Source organism: Carassius carassius, chromosome 7 (assembly GCF_963082965.1).
Source record: "Carassius carassius chromosome 7, fCarCar2.1, whole genome shotgun sequence".
Taxonomy (NCBI): domain Eukaryota; kingdom Metazoa; phylum Chordata; class Actinopteri; order Cypriniformes; family Cyprinidae; genus Carassius; species Carassius carassius.
Window position 1 is genome coordinate 504,713 of NC_081761.1, and position 20,522 is coordinate 525,234.

Consider the following 20,522-nt stretch of genomic DNA (forward strand, 5'->3'; position numbering starts at 1 on the left):
GTTGCGGTGCAGGGAGTTCCCTATGCAGAATTCTCCTCCGCAATAGCAGATCACTGCAGTACATTGTACACCATCGCTGGGAAAGATCCCTTTAAAGCGACAGATCGCCCGAAAACTAACACTAATGTTATTCACTTGCCCTCGTCGTGTCCTTCAGAGCCTGTGCGACTTTCTATTTCAGTGCAGCACAAAAGGAGAAGCTCAGCAGAATGTTCAGGCTGCTCCACCTCATACAATGATGGGCACTACCCAAAAATACTTAAATGTTTCTGAAATACAATTATTTCATGTTAAGTATACTACAAATGCATATACTGAATAAAATGCCCTGCAACTGTACTTTTAGTAGGCTTGCTAAACTTAAAGTCTGCTAAATTGGAACAACTCATTTAGCACTTAATGCACTTTAATTGTGGTGAAGTACAATTAAAGATATGTTTAGTGTATTTGATGGTGCTAAAGTGGAACTATTGCAAGTCAAAAAATCAAACAATTCTAATCAAAAGTGACACTAAAACACATTTTAGACTTAATAGTAAGTGTGCATCGTGCACACGTGGTACACCAAGTAAATTTAATTATAATTTTTATATCAGTAAGTCTTGAGTTATCTGTCAGTAAATGTGTTAGCAGATTTTAACTATACTTAGTATGAAATAAATGTATTCTAAATGTATTACTTTTTTACTAGGGTAGAGCCGTTGAGCTTTAAACAAGGACAAATTGCATTTTTATAAAAGTCTTCTAAAGTAATACACAGACTGAACTGGACTGAAATCCCATTTAAGCATGAGCATATTCAGATCAGTGCATCTACTGTAGCTGTTAAATCTTACAAGATTAACCCTAGCCCTAACACTTTATGTGCGTCCCAATTTACACACACTTACAACATTAACTGCACTTAAATAGACATATATAATGCACTTATAACTAAAAAACAAACAAACAAGAAAAAGGATGGAATATTTCAGGCAGGTTATTGATTTGACAGTCTGTGTTCATACGGATCAATGTGAGGTTACATACTTCTGCAGTGTTTACCCCCCCCAAATGGAAATCTATATAAACAGAACTAAATATATAGAATAGAGAACAGAAATAGAGCTAGATAGAAAATATAAAACTATAAATAGAACTACAAACTGAAAAATATATAAAAAGAACTTGATATAAAAGTATAACAAATAGAAATTGATATGAAAGTATGGGAAGATCGATTTTGCAGCGTAGAAAATCTAGAACTATATACAAAAGAGCATAAGCATAAAAATATAGATCATTGACATTTTCATGATTTTACAGACCTGATATATTCACAATTAAAAAACACTTGAATGGAGGCATTTATTTATGGAAAATACTTCTGAAGCATTTATTAATCATATGTATTGCTCAGTTAAACTACCAGTACATTCATGTATGTTTAATGAACCTGAGCTGACATGAACTAACAAGAAAGAGTAGTAACATTAGAAAAGATGAATAAATACTGTCACAGATGAACTGCTCAGTGTTCATTATACAGTCACTAACATTAACTAATGGAAGCTTATAGTAAAACTGATTTCATAATTCCTGGTTTTCCACATAGAAGTCAAAGGTAAGTGGTAATTAATTAAAGGTAAACACACAGTTTCTATGACAACAACAAGCTGCATTTTCAATGTTTTATTACAACAATTAATGTCACTAGTGTTCAATATCCAACTAAACATATTCACATCACAGTCAAATTAGTGTAGTACTGTATATACAAGATCCAAACAGACGCGCTGAATTGAGAGTAAAAACCTGGTTAAAGACACACGACAACAATAAAAACACTGCAGTGAATACGAGAGGCGTCTCACGAGCTTCTCAAGCTCCTTCACAGCTTAGTCATCAGTCAATTAATGAGTGGATCAATTAAAAACACAAAGAACCCCAAAACATGTGTCTGACAGGATCTTGCAGAGAGACACAGCAGCTCAGGCGGTGATGTCACTTCCTGTCTAGAGCGGCTGGGTCCGGAGCGGAGACGGGAGGACAGGAGTGAGACTTGATGCTGTTGTCTTTACTGACGGCCTCGTCGAAGTCCAGCTGCTGGCCGTTCACACTGACCTCCAGACAGCCGTGGAAGAAGGCCGAGACCGGAGAGACGGACAGCGGCAGATCTGCACACGGACAACAAATCATCAAAACATCATCTCCTTCATGCTCTGAGACCTGCTCAAAGGGTTAGCTCACACAATGACGTTTAGCAATGTGTGTAGACAATTTGCGGGGAGAATATGATGCAGGAGAACAAAGTTCAACACTATTCAGCAATAACACAAATGATCAAAACAAATAAAACCTAACTAATTTTTAGGTAAAATGCATTTTTTTAAAAATGCATGCAGACGAAAATGCAGTCTACAAATGTCTAAAATGCAGACGAGTCATAAAACATTTAGATGCAATGAAACATTAGTGCAACATATTTAAAAATGTTGCGCTCGATTTCACATATTTTAGTCTGGCACTGTAGATTGGGAAAAGTTTAACTAGTAACTGCATACAAGTACATTAACACTAATATAAGTTTTAAAAAATACAAAACAATACATTAAATACAAGGCTTATTCCTCTCATGTGGATGATTGTCGTATAAATAGGTCACGCTGCGTGGGTGTGACCACATTACAGATAATAAATTCAGATGGGAAAGACTGTACCTCTCATTGATTTCATATGAAATACTGTATCAGAGAATATTTGTTTTTGACATGACTTGTGTATTTAATGATGATATATTTCTCACATCTGTGTGTCAAGCGTTCGTGGAGTCTTCGTTGCGTATCAGAAAAATATTTGTGGAGACTGAGATGACAGAAAGCACTCCCTGTTTGTTTTCTTTATTTTACAAAAGCACAATGTTTTGTTTATATTGCGAGCATTTACAAATAGAAGTAGACCTTTTATAGTTTCAAATGATTTACTACTCTTATCTGTACGATCCAAAATGACCGAACATTTTAAGTTCTTTTTGCCATTATCTGGAAAATACGCAAGTCATCGTTCAAGAAGCTGTTTTGATACTTATGTAATTTTTCAGTCAATATTAAATTACAGAAAGAGTTTCACTTTGTAGTGTATTTTTTAGGTTTGATAACTTGAAACTGGAAAGTAACTGGAAAGTAATTAGTAAACTGATTACTTTTTAAATGCAGTAATCAATAATGTAATCAAATTAAGTAATTTGTAGTGGATTACTTTTTTTTGGAGTAACTCACCCAACACTGTTTATTAGTTATTAGTTTGTTTTATTCATCATAATTAATTATTGTAGGTTTGTCTAATTTTCTGAGTTTGTATTTGACTGTTTTTATTGGTTGTGAGGAACACTGAATGTGTTTTTGAGTAAACACATGTTCATATTAAGGCCCAATCCCAATTCTATTTTATACCCCTACCCCCTCCGCCCACCCCTTCCCCTTATCCCTTAAAACAGAGTGTCAAGGGGTAGGGGAGAAGATAAGCTTACATTTATGTGTCTTTTTGTTCGCTGTAGCTGCCATGTTGCCGAGATAATTCATACCCCTTTGTTTGAAGTGTGGTCCCGAAAAATCTTCGTTTGAAGTGCTATCTGGCCCTTCCCCTTACCCCTACCCCTCCAACCAAAAGAGAATCGAGACACCCCTACCCCTTCACATGATCGTGCGAAACGGAGGGGTAGGGGAAAGGGGAAGGGCTAAGGGGTAGAATTGGAATTGGGCCTTAGTCTAGATCTCTGTCACCATGGCAACACCACGGCTGTCACTCAACACATGGACACAAAGTAACTGGAGATACTTATTTGAAAAAGTAACTTTAAATTAAAAAGTAATGCGTTACTTTACTAGTTACTTCAAAAAAAAGTATCCGATTACATAACTTGAGTTATTTACAATGCATTACCCCCAACACTGTCTACTAGCAGTTCACATGTGTGAACAGAAATCAGACTAAAACTGAAGTGAAGAAGCTGAGAGACCTGGCAGTCCTCCGATGTATGTGTGGATGGGAGCCTGTAAAGCACTGGAGAGTCTGGTCAGAGCCGTGCTGAGCGTCTCGGAGTCGCTGTAAGACACGCTGGAGGAGTTTGCCGTGACCTGGATCCCGTCGGCCGAAGCTCTCATCTCCAGCAGCATCCGCTCCGGATTACACAGCATCAGAGACTGCAGCATCACTACACACACGCCGTCCACAAACACCTGCAGGTCCTGGAAACACGGCCAGAGGTTTCAGTTCCAGAACCAGAGACTTAAGCCCCATTCACACCAAGAACTATAAAGATATTGTCTTTTTATTTTAAGTACACACTCATCTGCCGCTTTAAATTCTCCAGCTTGTTATAGCAGAGCAGGATGGATTCTGATTGGCTGTCAATCGTTCGGTTTATCTTTATTGTTATTTTTATTTATCGTCCTTGGTCGGGTCTTTAAGGTCTGGAATTGGATACTGGTTGTAAATTCAAAATTTCAGTTCCACATATCAATTCCTGTGTGAAACTCTTTTTTTTAGGTGGCTGTTAAAAATTTATTTGTGTTTGAATCATTAATTCAAGAGATTCATTGAAAAACACAGATTCATCCAGTAATGAAACGAGTGAATCTTTTCTGTCATCAGTATCACAGGTGTATTTGTAGAAATAGACAATACACTGTATGAGTCACAATTATACATTTCACTTTTATGCCAAAAATCATTAGGATATTAAGTAAAGATCATGTACCGTGAAGATATTTTGTAAATCTCCTACCATAAATATATCAAAACTTCATTTGTGATCAGTAACATGCATTGCTAAGAACTTCATTTGAACAACTTTAAAGATGATTTTCTCAATATTTAGATTTTTTTTTTGCTCCCTCAGATTCCAGATTTTCTAATATTGTCCTCCTCACAAACCAGACATCACTGGAGAGATGATTTATTCAGCTTTCAGATGATGTAAATCTCCTTATGACTGGTTTTGTGCTGCAGGGTGACAAATATGTTTGATATCTAAATGTTTGACTTGATTTTTTCAACCACATTGGAATTGAAACTGGGAATCGATAAGAATCGGGATCGAGAAGCAGAATTGTAATTGATCAAATACAAACGATACCCAACGCTACTTACTGCATCATTCGGTCCTCGAGTCACCACGGCAACGGAGAGCGGGACGGAGCCATTGCTGACCAGAGCAAACAACACACCAGTGCTGCCGGACGGACGGATGCTCATCACGACATCCAGTGTCCAGAGAGCCATGCTGCCTGAGACACACACACACACACACACGTCTCAGACACTCTTCAATAGTATTTCTGTGAGAATGCTCCAGCGATGATCTGAACTCACTGTAGTCGATGTTGAAGAGCGCCGGGCCTCCGCCGCTGAAGAACGAGCCTTTCTCCACATACACATAACAGTGCTTGCTCTCCTTCTCCTGAATCACCTCCTTCACTCCAGACGCTCCCTGATTCATCAGATTCCAGCCGCGGATGCAGCCGTCCAGCCTCGGGTTGATCTGATCCACAGCACACAAACACAACACACACGCTGGAGCAAAGCTCAAACCATTCACAGCAGAAACCTCCCTCCAATCAAATCAATGAAAAATGGGACTCTGGAGCACAAAACCAGTCATTATAGGGTCAATTTGGTGAAATTGAGATTCATGCATCATCTAAAGGCTGAATAAATCATCTCTCCAGTGATGTCTGGTTTGTTAGGAGGACAATATTTGAGAATCTGAGGGAGCAAAAAAAACTAAATATTGAGAAAATCATCTTTAAAGTTGTTCAAATGAAGTTCTTAGCAATGCATATTACTAATAAAAAATCAAGTTTTGATATATTTACGATAGGAGACTTACAAAATATCTTCATGGAACATGATCTTTACTTAATATCCTGATGATTTTTGGCAGAGAAGGGAAATGTATAATTGTGACTCATTTCTACAAATATCCCTGTGATACTGATGACTGCTTCTGTGCTGCAGAGACACTTTTGATATATGAAATAGCTTAACTTTATTTTAAGCTGTCCTTGTTACAGTGTAATTATACATTTAAAGAGTGATATTAATTAACTACATGGTTGGGATTTGGCTTGTTGTTATTATAATAACAAGTGCATGTAACACGTGTTACAAGGACACCTTAAAATACATTTTACATGCATTGTTACAGTATATGAACAGAGCTGGACAGTAGTGAAGTGTTTTTACTCTGCTTAAAAAACACTTTTCAGTGTCAACTTCCAAAGCATTAGATTGTACTTTTTACTGGACTACGTTTCAAGTTAAATATCATCTAATACTTCATTACATTAGAAATCTATTACTTTTAAACTTTGAATTACTTGAGTAAAAGTATTAATGTAAAATAAAAAACTTTTTCTAGTTATGAAATGCAGTTAAAACTATGACATTATGATTTGAAATGTAGTAAAGGAAAACTTTGAATTAATTTCAACATTTGTTATTTTCATTTAGTTTAACCTGATGTACTACAATAACTAAAACTGAAAAATATAAATAACTAACTAAAGCTTAATAAAATAAATACAGACATGTTCTAAATAAATACAAATGACCAAAATAAGATTGCTTAAATTTTAGATGAAATAAAAAAATTGGAACTTTAAATAAAACACTAATAAAAACAAACAAAAAATAAAATGAATTAAATACATTAATAAAAACAATTATAGTGTCTCAATGAATCACGAAAACAATAAAGAACATAAGCAGCTCCAAAATCTTGAGAAGCAAACAAAACATTACATTCTGTTTAAAGAAAATTAAGATTTGCATTATTTTGATGTCATTTAAACAAATCAAATTCAAATAAAAATGTATACAAATATATAAATAGATTTTAGTTTTAATTCATAAGTCCATTATTAAATTGCAACTGATTAAGATAACAAAAATTCACAATAATGTAAAAAAATAAGTAAAATAATAAAAGTATAACACGATTATATACAATAGAATGGTTACATTTTTTTTATTGATTTGTGAAGTTTTGTAAATCTTGGTTGCATTTCAAAGGTTTCCTGTGTGTTTGAACACTGACCGGTTTGACGAGGCTCTCGCTGCGGTTAGGAAGGCCGGCGATGTATAGTTTAGTCTCTAGTTTGTTGTTGACGGGGCTGAAGAGCCGATCAGGACTGCTGATGCTCATGACGGCTTCTTTATTGATCTTCACACTGACGCTTCCCATCAGCTCCTCCACCGAGATCTACACACACACACACACACACACACACACACTCGGCAGCTAATCATCATATTTTCATGATTTCTGAAGATCATGTGACACTGAAGACTGGAGGAATGATGCTGAAAATACAGCGGAGCATCACAGAAATACATTACACTTTAACACAGATTCACACAGAAAACAGATGTTTTACATTAAAATAATATTTCACTATTTTTACTGTGTTTCTGATCAAATAAATACAGCTTTGGTGAGCAGAAGAGACTTGTTTCAAAAGATGTTACTTTAGTTCTAGAATAACTGTGAACAAGCATTAATTAAAACAGATACAGTGTTCCTCAAAATGAATAAAAACATTGATGATCCAACTCAATCATACTAATAAGCAAAAATTACTCTGGATAAACTAACATTTGTTCATTCTTTTTTTATTATTGCTGAAGAGCGTTGGACTTTCTTCTTCTGCATTTTGTTGTACGGACATGAATCTACTTTCCTAAAGCCCTATAAAGGCTTTTATTTGTCAAAAATAGAACTTTTTATATTCAAAACAAACAAGCAAGCCCTGCCCAGATTTGAAAAGTAACGCAAAAGTAACGTAACGCATTACTTTCCATAAAAAGTAACTAAGTAACATAATTAGTTCCTTTTTTTAGGGAGTAACGCAACATTGTAATGCATTGTTTGAAAAGTAACGTTCCCAGCACTGCATCAGAATCAGGTGAAGGACTGTAATTCAGATCTAGAGAACGCTGAAGCAGGTCTTCTGAGATTGATTTAAACGCACCATGTGCCACTGGCCGTCATTGATGGCCTTTCCTCCGCTGGTCATCTTGATGGAGTGCTGGTTCTTAAACTGGACCTCGATGTGGCCGGACCGTAAACCCAACAGAAACCAGTCCTGCGCAGACTCTGCATACAGAATCACTCCCTCGGGATCAAACGTGCGCAAATTAAACTCAGCTGCAAACCTGTGGGGGAAAATATGAATCATATCGCACCCTCCACAGCGATCTCAGTATCCGTTATTTACCATTATTAGCTTTTATTGCTGTTTATTCATTTTTGACATTAAGCTTTTGTTTTAGTTTTAGCCATTTTAGAAATTATTTTACTTCAGATAGTTCTCAAGGAAACATTTTTATTTCAAATCTAAGTTTTTTAATTTTCAGTTTGCATATATATATATATATATATATATATATATATCAACTTTAGGAGTAAGATTTTTATTTTATTTCAAATTTCATTCATTTATTATTATTTGTTATTTTATTTAATTTAACATAAATGATTTTATTAGTTTTAGTTATCAATAACAACACCGAAGCACTCGTGAGGGATCAGTCTCTCGTCTATTAAACAAACAAGACTTTTAAAGTTAATTAGCAGACACTTTCTGGAATATATTAGACAAACCTTTAAATAATGCTGTGGATGCACTTCAGGAGGTCAAACTAAATATTATTATCAAGAGCTGTCTTCACTAACAGACCAATCAGACACAGCTCCAGCTGCTATCCCAGCATTCCTCACAGTGTACCTGGTGTCCGCCTGCAGACGGAAGCGCAGGTAAATGACGGGTAAACCCGAGAACTGCTCTCCCAGATACAGCATCTCCACGTGTTTATAGTCGTACAGATCCAGACACTTGGGGATCTTCTCACAGCGACGGCCGTCCATCGCCAGACGCACACCTTTACGTCCATCACAGTGACACAAGAAACTGCCCACGGTGTTCACACACTCGCCCTCACACACCTGCAGCTCACACTCATCCACATCTGATGACGGACAAACACAGATTAAAGCAGTAGAACGAGAGTCTGATAAAAACATCACAATAATCCACAGCACTCCAGTCCATCAGTGAACATCTGGAGAAGACAAAAGATGAAACACATCCAGCATTAAGATTTCGGACTATAAGTCGCACCTGAGTATAAGTCGCATCAGTCCAAAAATACGTCATGACAAGGAAAAAAACATATAAGTCGCACTGGACTATAAATCGCATTTATTTAGAACCAAGAGAAATCATTACCGTCTCCAGCCACGAGGGGCGCTCTATGCTGCTCATCACTCGTTTTAAAAAAACTTACGATCCCTGGAACATTTTGAATTGTAGCTAAACGTCTAGCGTCCTTGTCTTTCTTTAACTTTCTTTTTGCAAAACCACTCAATTGACGTCCGTCCATTTTGATTCATTTTCTGTAGCCGTTAAAAAATGACACATTTGCGCGTACTTGTTGTGGACCAACTCAACTCTGACTGATAGTGGTCATGTAATCTTTATTTATTTATAATTTATTAGTATTATTGTTGTTGTTAAGTTAGTGTTCATAAACAAGTTATTTATGGTCTTTCAAGAATTTCAAGTTAATAATAAAACAATTTATGAAAAATATTTTTAAAGCTTGTGTCATGTGGTGCCCCCCTAGTTGTTGTGAATGGTTGGTGCCCATTGATGAGACACTGATGCAGTGTGTGTGTGTGTGTGTGTGTGTGTGTGTGTGTGTTGTTCTCTCACCGACACACTCGTGTGAGCTAATATTGTACAGGTATCCCACCGGACAGTGGCACTCGAACGTTCCTGGAGCGTTCACACATTTAGCAGGTTCCTCACACACTCTGGGGAACAGGCTACACTCGTTGATATCTGCAATGACACACACACACACACACACACACACACACACACACACACACACAGAGAGAGTGTCTATAAACACACTGTAATTTACAAACATTAGCAACAGGGTTATTAAGTATCATTGTATCATATTTAAAATAAAAACATATGTATATAATGTATATACGTTTGTATAATGTATATGCTATAATATATATATAATTTTTCCTGTGCCTTTGACATTTAAAAAAAATCGTATTCATTTATTATTATATATTATATTATTGATAAGTTTTAGTTTATTTACTTAGTTTTGAACAAAAATAAGAAATACCTTCTTGCCAACAAGCTGAAGGCTGAAACAAAATAAGATTTAATAATAGGCATAAATATATAAACAAAAAATGTATACATATTTTTACCTTGAAACAAATTATGTTAATTAGGTATAATTTAGATGCTATTATACGTATTCTTCATATTACGAAGAAAATTTCATTTGCATATTTTATGTTTTCAATTTTTATTTAGTAGTCTCAATTTTATTTTGTGTTTTTTTTTTGTCAATTTAATTATTATCATGTATTAAATTTTTATTCAAATAAGTTTAGGATTTACACTCAAATTAATTTAGGTTATTTTAGAACCATTTAGATCCTATTATACTTTTTGTAAAATTTCAAATGAATGAAGTTTGTGTTCTCGTCATTTTTTTAGTTTATTTTTCACATCTATATAGTATTTTCACTGATTAGTTTTAGTTAATTTGGTTTAAGTTATTTTTTAGAAGTTAAACTTAAACTAAAAGAAAACTTGAAATGTTGCTTTGACAACTAGCTGAGAGCTGACATAAAGTACAAATAATCAGTATGTATAATGAACTCAAATAAAATAGCATACTTTTTTACTTATGTTTATCATGAATTTTTTGTTTGTTTACTTTTATTTTGATGCTTTTAGTTTGAGTGACTGATGATAATAACCCTGTTGAGCATCAGGTCAAACCCGTCTGAACACACACACACACACACACACTTACTGGTGTTCCTCATGATCTAAACACATCTCATCTGAACATTTCTGCTTCAACGCTTGCAGCAAGTTTGACCTGCACTGAAAAGCATCATGAATCACTCAGCACACGTTCTCCTTCGCCAGCATCCCAGCATGCACCTCATGAAGAACAGAGCTGCAATCTAGTCACAGATTTGTTTTCATTATTCCCAGAATTCCACTGGTGTGGTTTCATCACTGCGCTGTTATTCTAACATGAGGAAAGATTTGAGTGCACACAATCACATGCACGGCATTGTGGATCCTGCAGATAAAGTCACAGGAACATTAGTTCCTGCCAGAGGGAAACAGAGTCTGATGATTTATGAGCTTAAAAACAGTGTTACATAATGAACCTTTAAGTGTGTGTGTGTGATTTAAATCTGAACGCTGGACCTCACAGCTGGAGGGAATCGTGTTTCTCTAAAACAGGAAGATCCCAGGATTCCTGGAAGAGCTGCTGGAGCTCGCACTCGTCTGGCAGACATGAAGCCAGCGTTGACCTCTGACCTGTGACCTGTGAGTGACCCTCACCGATGCAGTGGATGTTGTTGTGGATGTAGAAGCCCTCGTCACAGCCGCACGTGAAGCTGCCGGGGAGGTTGTGACACGTCTGGCTGCAGCCCGCAGGGAATTCTGGGCCTTCACACTCATTAATATCTGTGAGCAAAGGAGTCAATCCAATAAATAACAATAATAATCATCATCTGTGCACCACTAGAACTGACTTCTGAGCAGTAGGTGGCGTTGTAACCTATGCATGCAAATGCATTATTTACTTTTATGTATTTGTCAGATGCTTTTATCCAAACTGAGCTGCACTGCATCTGATCAGGTCATGCATTATTTGGGAAGAAGAAAATATCTCTACCTCTATTTGTAAACAATGATGAATAAATAATGCATATCAGGTACGTTTTCATTATTACACTTGCATCTTGCCTCTTTGTAGATGTTTTTAATGTTTTTATGAAATTTCCAAAGGTGCTGTAAGTTGAACTGTTATATATTCAGTCGTAATTGTATAATACTATTGGATTTGGAACACGCAACTTATATATATACTATTGTAAGTTATTAGAAAAAATATACTATTGTAAGTTATTAGAAAATTTATACATTTATAAAAAAAGCATTAAACGACTAAAGAATTAAAGAAAGCTTAAAGGAAGGATTAAAGAAAATGTTCACACTTGTAATTCAAAATTGACCGATAATCGGTTTTACCGATATTTTTCTCTATATTTATGCATCTTACCTTGGTTTTCTAATATCTGCTCCAGATAAATGCACACAAGATCACCATTATTCTCAACAACTGTGTTAACAAGTCACTTAACTGTCTTTGCCTTAATTAATAAACTGTATTAACATAAGTGGAACTAATGCACAAATCAGATTAGTGCTCGATATGTAATCTAAGCTCATCGCATCACATAATCAAAGATGTCACTTTACTTGAATTGAGTAAAACATTGAATGTGTGCATGCTGGAAATCAAAGCGTGTGTCTGAATTCTCTCTCTGCTGTCTGTGCTCATCACGAGTCGTGTGAAGATGAAGGAAGGCGATCATGCCGTGTGTCATCATCTTACCCCGCTCACAGCGCTGACCCGTCCATCCGGCTTTACACACACAAGTGAAGGAGCCCTGACCATCCACACAGCGCTCGTAACCGTCCGTGTGACACGGCAGCGGAAGACACTGGTTACTGATCTCTGAAACACACACTTCACACTCACACAACTGCACAAGTCAGACGTCACCAAGAGCTTTATTACCAAGCATCTATTCCCAGGTTCAGAAAAGTACACTTAAAGTGCACACTTATTTTATACTTAAAAAATATTCTGTGACGGGGGGCGTGGTTTAGCAAATCTGCAGCGGGAGAGAGAATCTGGAGACGAGCGGTGAGTGAGTGGGTTGGACGGAAACGATCAGCACCTGTTTCTTGTTGCAATAATTGGCGTGGAGAGAGTATAAAACACCAGGAGAAACGGGAGCAGTTGAGAGAGAGACGAACTGCTGATGTGACCTGAGAAACGGAAGGAGTAACCCGGAAGTGCTATGTGTTATAGTATATTGTTGTCAAAGTAAAAGTCACGATTGGTGTTTACAAAGAATATTTATTTTTAAGTTATAATAAACTCGTCAGCGGTCCAGCCGACCCTTGTCCTTTTCCTTTCCTCACATGAACTCACTACACTGGTGCCAAAACCCGGGAAAGGAAGAAGGAGTGCCGCCACCATGCAGAGCCCGTCCTCCACGCCACTTGTGGACATCAGCCATATCTGGGTGATATGGCCGGCAGCTATATCACCCTGGAGCCCAAGACCGGTTTCCACTGAAGCTAAGCAGGGCTGAGCCTGGTCAGTACCTGGATGGGAGACCTCCTGTGAAAACTAGGTTGCTGCTGGAAGAGGTGCTAGTGAGGCCAGCAGGGGGTGCTCACCCTGTGGTCTGTGTGGGTCCTAGCAGGGGGTCCTGCTGATTGGCTTCATCACTCTGTCTCCTCTCCACCAGTAAGCTGGTGTGTGGTGGGCTTTCTGGCGCAATATGGCTGCCGTCGCATCCAGGTGGATGCTGCACACCGGTGGTGGATGAGGGGATACCCCCTGAATATGTAAAGCGCTTTGAGTGCCTAGAAAAGCGCTATATAAATGTAATGAATTATTATTATCATCTTATCCCTCGCGGCCCTACATCAGGAACAACATCAGGCCCTGCTGGACTTGAGAACGGATCAGGAGCGGCGGTTTCACGCCATCCTTCAAGCCCAGTAGGAGCACCGCGAGAGGTTCCGGAGCTGGATCGACCGGCAGGCTCGTACCGAGGCCACGGGACCGCCCGCGGTTCCCGCTCACCTGCCCCTTCACAAAATGGGACCGCAGGATGACCCTGGAGCTTTCCTGGAACTCTTCAAAAAATCAGCTGAAGCGTGCGGCTGGCCCCGCGACCAATGGCCAGTTAGGCTGATTCCCCTGCTCTCGGGCGAGTCCCAGGTGGCCGCACAACAGGTAGCAAACTCCTGGTCTTCGACGCCCAGAAGACGGCGATCCTTCAGCGGGTCGTCCAGTCCCAAGAGCAACATTGTCAGCGGTTCCACTCCCTGGACCTGGGGGAATCCGGTCGGCCCTTCGCGATGGTCCAGCAGCTCCGGGACTCCTGCCGCAAGTGGCTACTGGCCGAGGGAAGTGATGTGGAACACATCATCGACCTCGTGGTACTGGAGCAGTTCATCGCTCAGCTTCCCAGGAAAACAGCCGAGTGAGTCCAGTGCCATCGTCCCACGTCGCTGGAGTCGGCTATCCATCTCGCAGGAGGACCACATGGTGGCATGCCCAGGGGTCGGCGAACCCCTTCCATCAATCTCTCTCTCTCCCTCTCTACCCTCTCCATCTCTTTCTCGACCTGTCCCTCTCCCTAGGTCCCGTCCACCCGGCCCTCCTCGTGTCCCGCCCCCGGGGGAATTGGGATAAGTGGCTAGAGCCCTTGTTATTTGCTGTGCGAGAGGTCCCACAAGTCTCCACGGGGTTTTCCCCCTTCGAACTTCTCTACGGTCGCCAGCCCCGAGGGGTGCTGGATGTCCTGAGAGAAACTTGGGAGGAGGGGCCATCTCAAGGCAAAAATGAAATTCAGTATGTGCTGGACTTTAGAACAAAACTCCACACTTTGGGGCGGCTATCAATGGAGAATTTGTTACAAGCCCAGGACCGCCAGAGCCAGCTATATAACCGGGGAACTAGATTACGCAAATTTGCATCGGGAGAGAAAGTACTTGTATTACTCCCAATGTCGAGCTCTAAGTTAATGGCTATGTGGCAGGGACCGTTTGAGGTCGCACGACAAGTCGGAGATCTCGATTATGAGGTAATACGGTCCGATAGGAACGGGGCACGTCAGATTTACCACCTCAACCTCCTAAAAAATTTGAATGAGGCGGAATCAGTGATGTTGGCAACGGTGATTAGCGGAGAGGATTATCTCGGGCCTGAGGCGAATGTCAAACCACAATCCCTCGCCCTGGCCCCAGGGGGAGATCACCTCTCGCCGACCCAACTCACTGATCTAACGAAATTGCAGGCAGAATTTGCCGACGTGTTCTCGCCCCTACCGGGCCATACCAACCTCATTCAGCACCATATCGAGACCGAGCCGGGCTGATTACACCAGTTTGTTACCCTTTTGTTTGGGTTGTTTGGGGCACCGGCTACTTTTCAGCGCCTCATGGATAAGATTCTGCGGCCACATGCGGCATATGCTGCTGCCTACTTAGATGATATCATTATATTTAGTATCTGGGCTTCCACTTGGGGCATGGACAGGTGCGTCCCCAAATTGACAAGACAGCCGCTGTTGCGACCTGCCCACGTCCCAAGACCAAAAAGGAGGTAAGGCAGTTCTTGGGGCTGGCGGGATATTATAGACAGTTTGTTCCTAATTATTCGGACACCAGCCCCTTGACTGACCTTACTAAAAAGGAGGTACCAGATACGGTCCAGAGGACGGAGTCGTGTCAGCAGGCCTTTACCCAGGTAAAGGCTGCACTGTGTGGCGGGCCGTTATTACACTCTCCTGATTGCTCTCTCCCTTTTCTGTTGCAGACGGACGCGTCGGACCGTGGGCTGGGTGCAGTGCTGTCACAGGAGCTAGAGGGGGAGGAACGGCCGGTGCTGTACATTAGCTGGAAGCTCTCGAAGAGAGAGGCTAAGTACAGCACCATCGAGAAAGAGTGTCTTGCCATCAGATGGGCCATCCTCACCCTCCGCTATTATTTCCTGGGACGGGAATTAACCCTCTTTTCGGACCACGCTCCGCTTCAGTGGCTCCACTGCAAGAAGGATACCAACGCGCGGATCACTCGTTGGTATCTGGCTCTACAGCCTTTTAAAGTCAAGGTGATCCACAGGCCGGGTATTCAGATGGCTGTGGCCGACTTCCTCTCCAGAAATGGGGGGGCTGCAGGCCGGATGGCTCCCCAGCCTGAGTCGGGCGGTGGGGGTATGTGGCAGGGGGGGCGTGGTTTAGCAAAGTCTGCAGCGGGAGAGAGAATTTGGAGACGAGCAGTGAGTGAGTGGGTTGGACGGAAACGATCAGCACCTGTTTCTTGTTGCAGTAATTGGCGTGGAGAGAGTATAAAACGCCAGGAGAAACGGGAGCAGTTGAGAGAGAGACGGACTGCTGACGTGACCTGAGAACCGGAAGGAGTAACCCGGAAGTGCTATGTGTTAGAGTATATTGTTGTCAAATTAAAAGTCACCATTTGGTGTTTACGAAGAATATTTATTTTTAAGTTATAATAAACTCGTCAGCGGTCCAGCCGACCCTTGTCCTCTTTAGTACTTCTTAAGATCAACTGTACTGTTTTGGGAAGCTGTGAATATAAACTAAATGTGCTTTTAACAAACTATCTCTGGATTTAAAAAAAAAATTATTTAGTCACCACTTGAGTGTAGTAGTGTATGAAAGATTAATTCAAATGCTAACTAAATACATCAGCACAGAAGCAGTCATCAGTATCACAGGTATATTTGGAAAAATAGACAAAAATACATTGTATGAGTCACAATTATACATTTCTCTTTAATGACAAAAATCATTGGGATATTAAGTAAAGATCATGTTCCATGAAGATATTTTGTAAACGTCCTACTGTAAATATATCAAAACTTCATTTTTGATTAGTAATATGCATTGCTAAGAACTTCATTTGAACAACTTTAAAGATGATTTTCTCAATATTTAGATTTTCAAATATTGTCCTCCTAACAAACCAGACATCACTGGAGAGATGATTTATTCAGCTTTCAGATGATGCATGAATCTCAATTTCCAAAAATTGACCCTTATGACTATTCTGTGCTCCAGGGTCACATTTTCAAATCCAGAGATAGTGTGTTAAAAGTACATTCCCAAAAAAGCACAGCTGATCTTAAGATGTAATAAAGATTAATTTTTAGTATATAAAGTGCAAAATTAGTGTGAAAAAACAAAAAACAAAACAAAAAGCACTTTAACGACATTATTGCAGTGTACTTTGTTTAACCTGGGTTACAGAGAGTACAGCAGCTTCCAGTGTAGCAGAAAAGTCCAAACATACAGAAGAAAAACTCTGAAGATAACACTACATCACCTTGAACACAGGTGCGCAAGTTCTGAGGGATTCCAGGCTCAGAGTTTGGAGCGTTGATGCCGACGCGGTGAGAGCCCAGACACACTACACACACACACACACACACACACACACGCTTCAGTCAGTCCGTGTCATAAACCATTACAATTTCAATCTTAAGCAAAATAACACAAAGCGCTTCATTCAGTTCAGGATCAGGTTCTCAATCTCACTATTTATCTGTATGAAAATGTTTTATCTGTATGACTGTATTTTTTTCTGTATGAAAAAAAGAGATCTAAATTGAAAAAAATAAACATTTCCTAACAAGTTGCTACTGAACGATAGTTTCATTGAGGCAAAATCTGCAGCAATGCTATCATCTTTCTTTTTTTTTTAAGTTAAGACACTGCAGGCAAAACCTGTGTTTTCATGCATTTGTCTTTTTTTTTATTCATTTTTGCCATCTTTTCTTTTAAACTAGAAGAAAGAAACCATCCTAAATACACACTGATGTGTTGATTTTTACTGCGCTTTGTCTATTTGTGTCTGTAGATTTCAATCTCCAAAGAGTTTTTTCTCTTACAAACAGCAAAATATGCTCTGAAGGTCTGTTCGTATTTCATTCACACGGATTTCTACAACATTGTACTCCTAAAAACTTGACGGTTTTCTGCTTGTTGACAGCTTTTTCTGATTTATGGAGCGATAAAAAGAGAATCTCTTCTAATATGACGACAAAATCAAACAAGAACTATAAGCCTGACTTTATCCAATCTTCAGATCTACATGCTGGAAATCTATGCAAATTACTGCCCATTTAATTAGATAAAGGCTAATTTGCATATTTAAACAGAGCATTGCAGAAATTCCTGTGTTGATGTGCTGTGATTAATCATCTCTTAGTCTATTCACCTGTACAGTCTTGCCTTACTTTTTATTTAATTATATGATTATTGTAAATGTATTTTCTGTTAGAAAGGAATAAAAGTGACTCGGAGTGTGTTTTGTTGGTCTCTTCTCGTTGTTCAGAGACTCTCAGAGCAGCTTCAGTTCCAGTGAGTTTTGTAATCAGTTTCCAAGCCACTGTACACGCTGCGGATTACTGGAAGTGCGACTTACCAACATACTTGGGATAGAAATATTCCTGGAAGAGCAGAAAACACATGCCATCATGAGATTATTTCCAGACATCACAGAGCCATGCAGTGATTTATTACCAGTGTGATAAACGAACATTTGTGCTTCATTTCTTTATTGCTGAAGAGTGTTTAACTTCTCTTCTCCAGCGTTCAACAGGAGACAGAACTCACAGTTTCCAGATTGTTCTCAAAGATTTCCCGCGCCTCCTCTTTATTGCACAGCTCCTCGATGCATTCGCGCTCCAGGTTTCCTTTCTTGCTCTCCTCAAACAGAGTGTTGGCTCGTCTGTGTCGCAGCAGGAACTGAGATGCTTTATTCTGTGAGAGAACTGGACACGAGAGCACACATCATCACATCTGAGCGGCTGAGTGCCTTCACGTCACTTACTGAACCTTTCAATTAAGATGGCATTTCACCAAACACTTTCACTTTCACTTTTATGCCAAAAATCATAAGGATATTAAGTAAAGATCATGTTCCGTGAAGATATTTTGTTAAGGTCCTACCATAAATATATCAAAACTTCATTTGTGATTAGTAATATGCATTGCTAAGAACTTCATTTGAACAACTTTAAAGATGATTTTCTCAATATTTAGATTTTTTTTGCTCCCTCAGATTCCAGATTTTCAAATATTGTCCTCCTCACAAACCAGACATCACTGGAGAGATGATTTATTCAGCTTTCAGATAATGTATAGATCTTTTTATTATTGACCCTTATGACTGAATGTTTGTTTGTTACTCTTGTAAAACACTGCAACATTGTTGCTTGACAAATGCTGTTAATTTTGTAAACATTGTTACTTTGGTGAACACTGCTACACTTTCTGAATTCTGTTTTTTTTTTTTTGAAACAGCTTCTTTTGTATACTGCAACATTTTTAATTAGTAAATGCTGCTATTTTGTAAACACTGTAATGTTGTTGCTTTGTAAATTCTGTCATTTTTAGACACATTGCTACTTTTGTTACTTCTTTGTAACACTGTTGAACACTAAAAGTGTTACTTTGTAAATACTGTTTACTTTAGAAACACTTTCAGTTACTTTTGTGACACTGCAACAATGTAACGGTTTTGGAAACAGATACTGTTCATTCTGTAAACATCGTTACTTCAGGAAACGCTGCTACAATGTTGCTTTCTAAACGTTATTTTCAGAAACATGAAACTAAACTAAAACATGTACACAGTCATCATATTCATGTCCATTTTTTTTTTAAATATGGCAACCATCGTACATTTCCCTCTAAACTACAACAGGTACTATAGTCATTGTTTCTGGTGTACTACCACAATACTACTGCGAGATCTGCTTTAAACACTCTCTCTAGCATTTTGATTCATTTATTGGCAATAAATACCAAGTTGCCACAGTTTGGTAGTAACATAAACCAAATACTTTGGGGTAAACCGTGGTAAATGTAAAGTAACATACTGCTGAACAAACGGCTGATCAAAGTAACGGTTCCTGGACGCTTTTAATCACAGTGTGACAGTAAACCGTTGGTAAAGTGAATGTTTTCATCTCGCTGAAGCGTTATGGGTGAGTTTGTGTCGTACTCACACCGCTGTGATCCGCAGAGTTCAGCGCGCAGCAGCAGCAGCACGAGGCCGAGCAGAGAGCCGCTCCGCGCCGCACACAGCCTCCGCATGCTCCCGCTCTCTCTCCGACACGCTCAGAACCGAACTCAAACACGGGCTTCTTCCTGTTCACGTTCCTCTAGTTCGGCCACAAGCTCATGACTGGCCAGTATGGGTTAACCATGGGTAAACTAGTAGCCCTCAGTTGGTCAGTGCGCTCAGGCAGGCGGCTGGACACACTCAAGTCAAAAGGAAATTATGTAACAGGAATTGCAGCTCATTTGTTCTTAATAAATAATTAATTTAACCTCTTTAATTTATTTACGCAGTTAAAAATTCGCGGTTTGACTCACTGATCAAACAAAAGAAACTAAAAGTAAACAAAGAAGATCAAAGCAGCAGCTACATTGTTACTTTGTAAATGCCGCTATTTTTTTAGAAACAATGTTACTTTGTTGCTCAGACCTCAGTATGAACTCATTCCTCAAGAAATGTTCTGCGCTGCTCCACATTGTAAAAACTTGCCCTGATTAGTTGATCAGTAAAATCCATCCCTTAGGATGAAAAAATGTTGGCTTGGTTTTACTATAAATAAAAGCAAAACAACATGGTTAATATAGTTTAACCATGGTTTTTCAACACTAGCCATAGTTTAACCGTGGTATTTGTAGTAAAACCGTGGTTGTACAAATGGTAATCAATACGGAAACAGCCAAGGTCACTACAGTGTTGCTGTAATAAATCCATGGTTCATTTCTGTAAGGGTTTAACATC

The 20,522-nt window shown here is 39.1% G+C and overlaps 2 protein-coding genes across 2 annotated transcripts in view; one reads left to right on the forward strand and one right to left on the reverse strand.

The window, feature by feature from the left end:
- Nucleotides 1-5,914, forward strand: part of LOC132143319 (rhodopsin kinase GRK1-like) — a 50,295-nt gene extending 44,381 nt beyond the window's left edge. The window contains exon 8 of the mRNA XM_059553442.1: nt 5,668-5,914. The gene's annotated coding sequence lies outside the window, so the exon portion shown is untranslated. The remainder of the gene's footprint in view (nt 1-5,667) is intronic.
- Nucleotides 1,693-20,014, reverse strand: LOC132143317 (vitamin K-dependent protein S-like). Its single transcript, XM_059553436.1, has 14 exons — nt 19,732-20,014; nt 18,335-18,492; nt 18,144-18,168; nt 17,043-17,126; nt 12,505-12,627; nt 11,445-11,570; nt 9,756-9,884; nt 8,769-9,009; nt 8,013-8,196; nt 7,079-7,243; nt 5,353-5,521; nt 5,131-5,267; nt 3,998-4,226; nt 1,693-2,156 (listed from the first exon to the last, which is right to left on the reverse strand). Exons 1-14 carry the CDS (start codon nt 19,817-19,819, stop codon nt 1,984-1,986), a joined length of 2,031 nt encoding a protein of 676 aa, XP_059409419.1. The 5' UTR covers nt 19,820-20,014; the 3' UTR covers nt 1,693-1,983.
- Between the last annotated feature and the right edge of the window lie 508 nt (nt 20,015-20,522).

Coding starts and splice junctions, on each gene's coding strand:
- LOC132143317 (XM_059553436.1), bottom strand. CDS start 19,819: ATGCGGAGGCTGTGTGCGGCGCGGAGCGGCTCTCTGCTCGGCCTCGTG. Junction 12,628..17,042: donor CTTGCGCACCTGTGTTCAAG/GTGATGTAGTGT, acceptor TGTGTGTTTCAG/AGATCAGTAACCAGTGTCTT. Junction 4,227..5,130: donor CTCGAGGACCGAATGATGCA/GTAAGTAGCGTT, acceptor CCGTGTTTCCAG/GACCTGCAGGTGTTTGTGGA.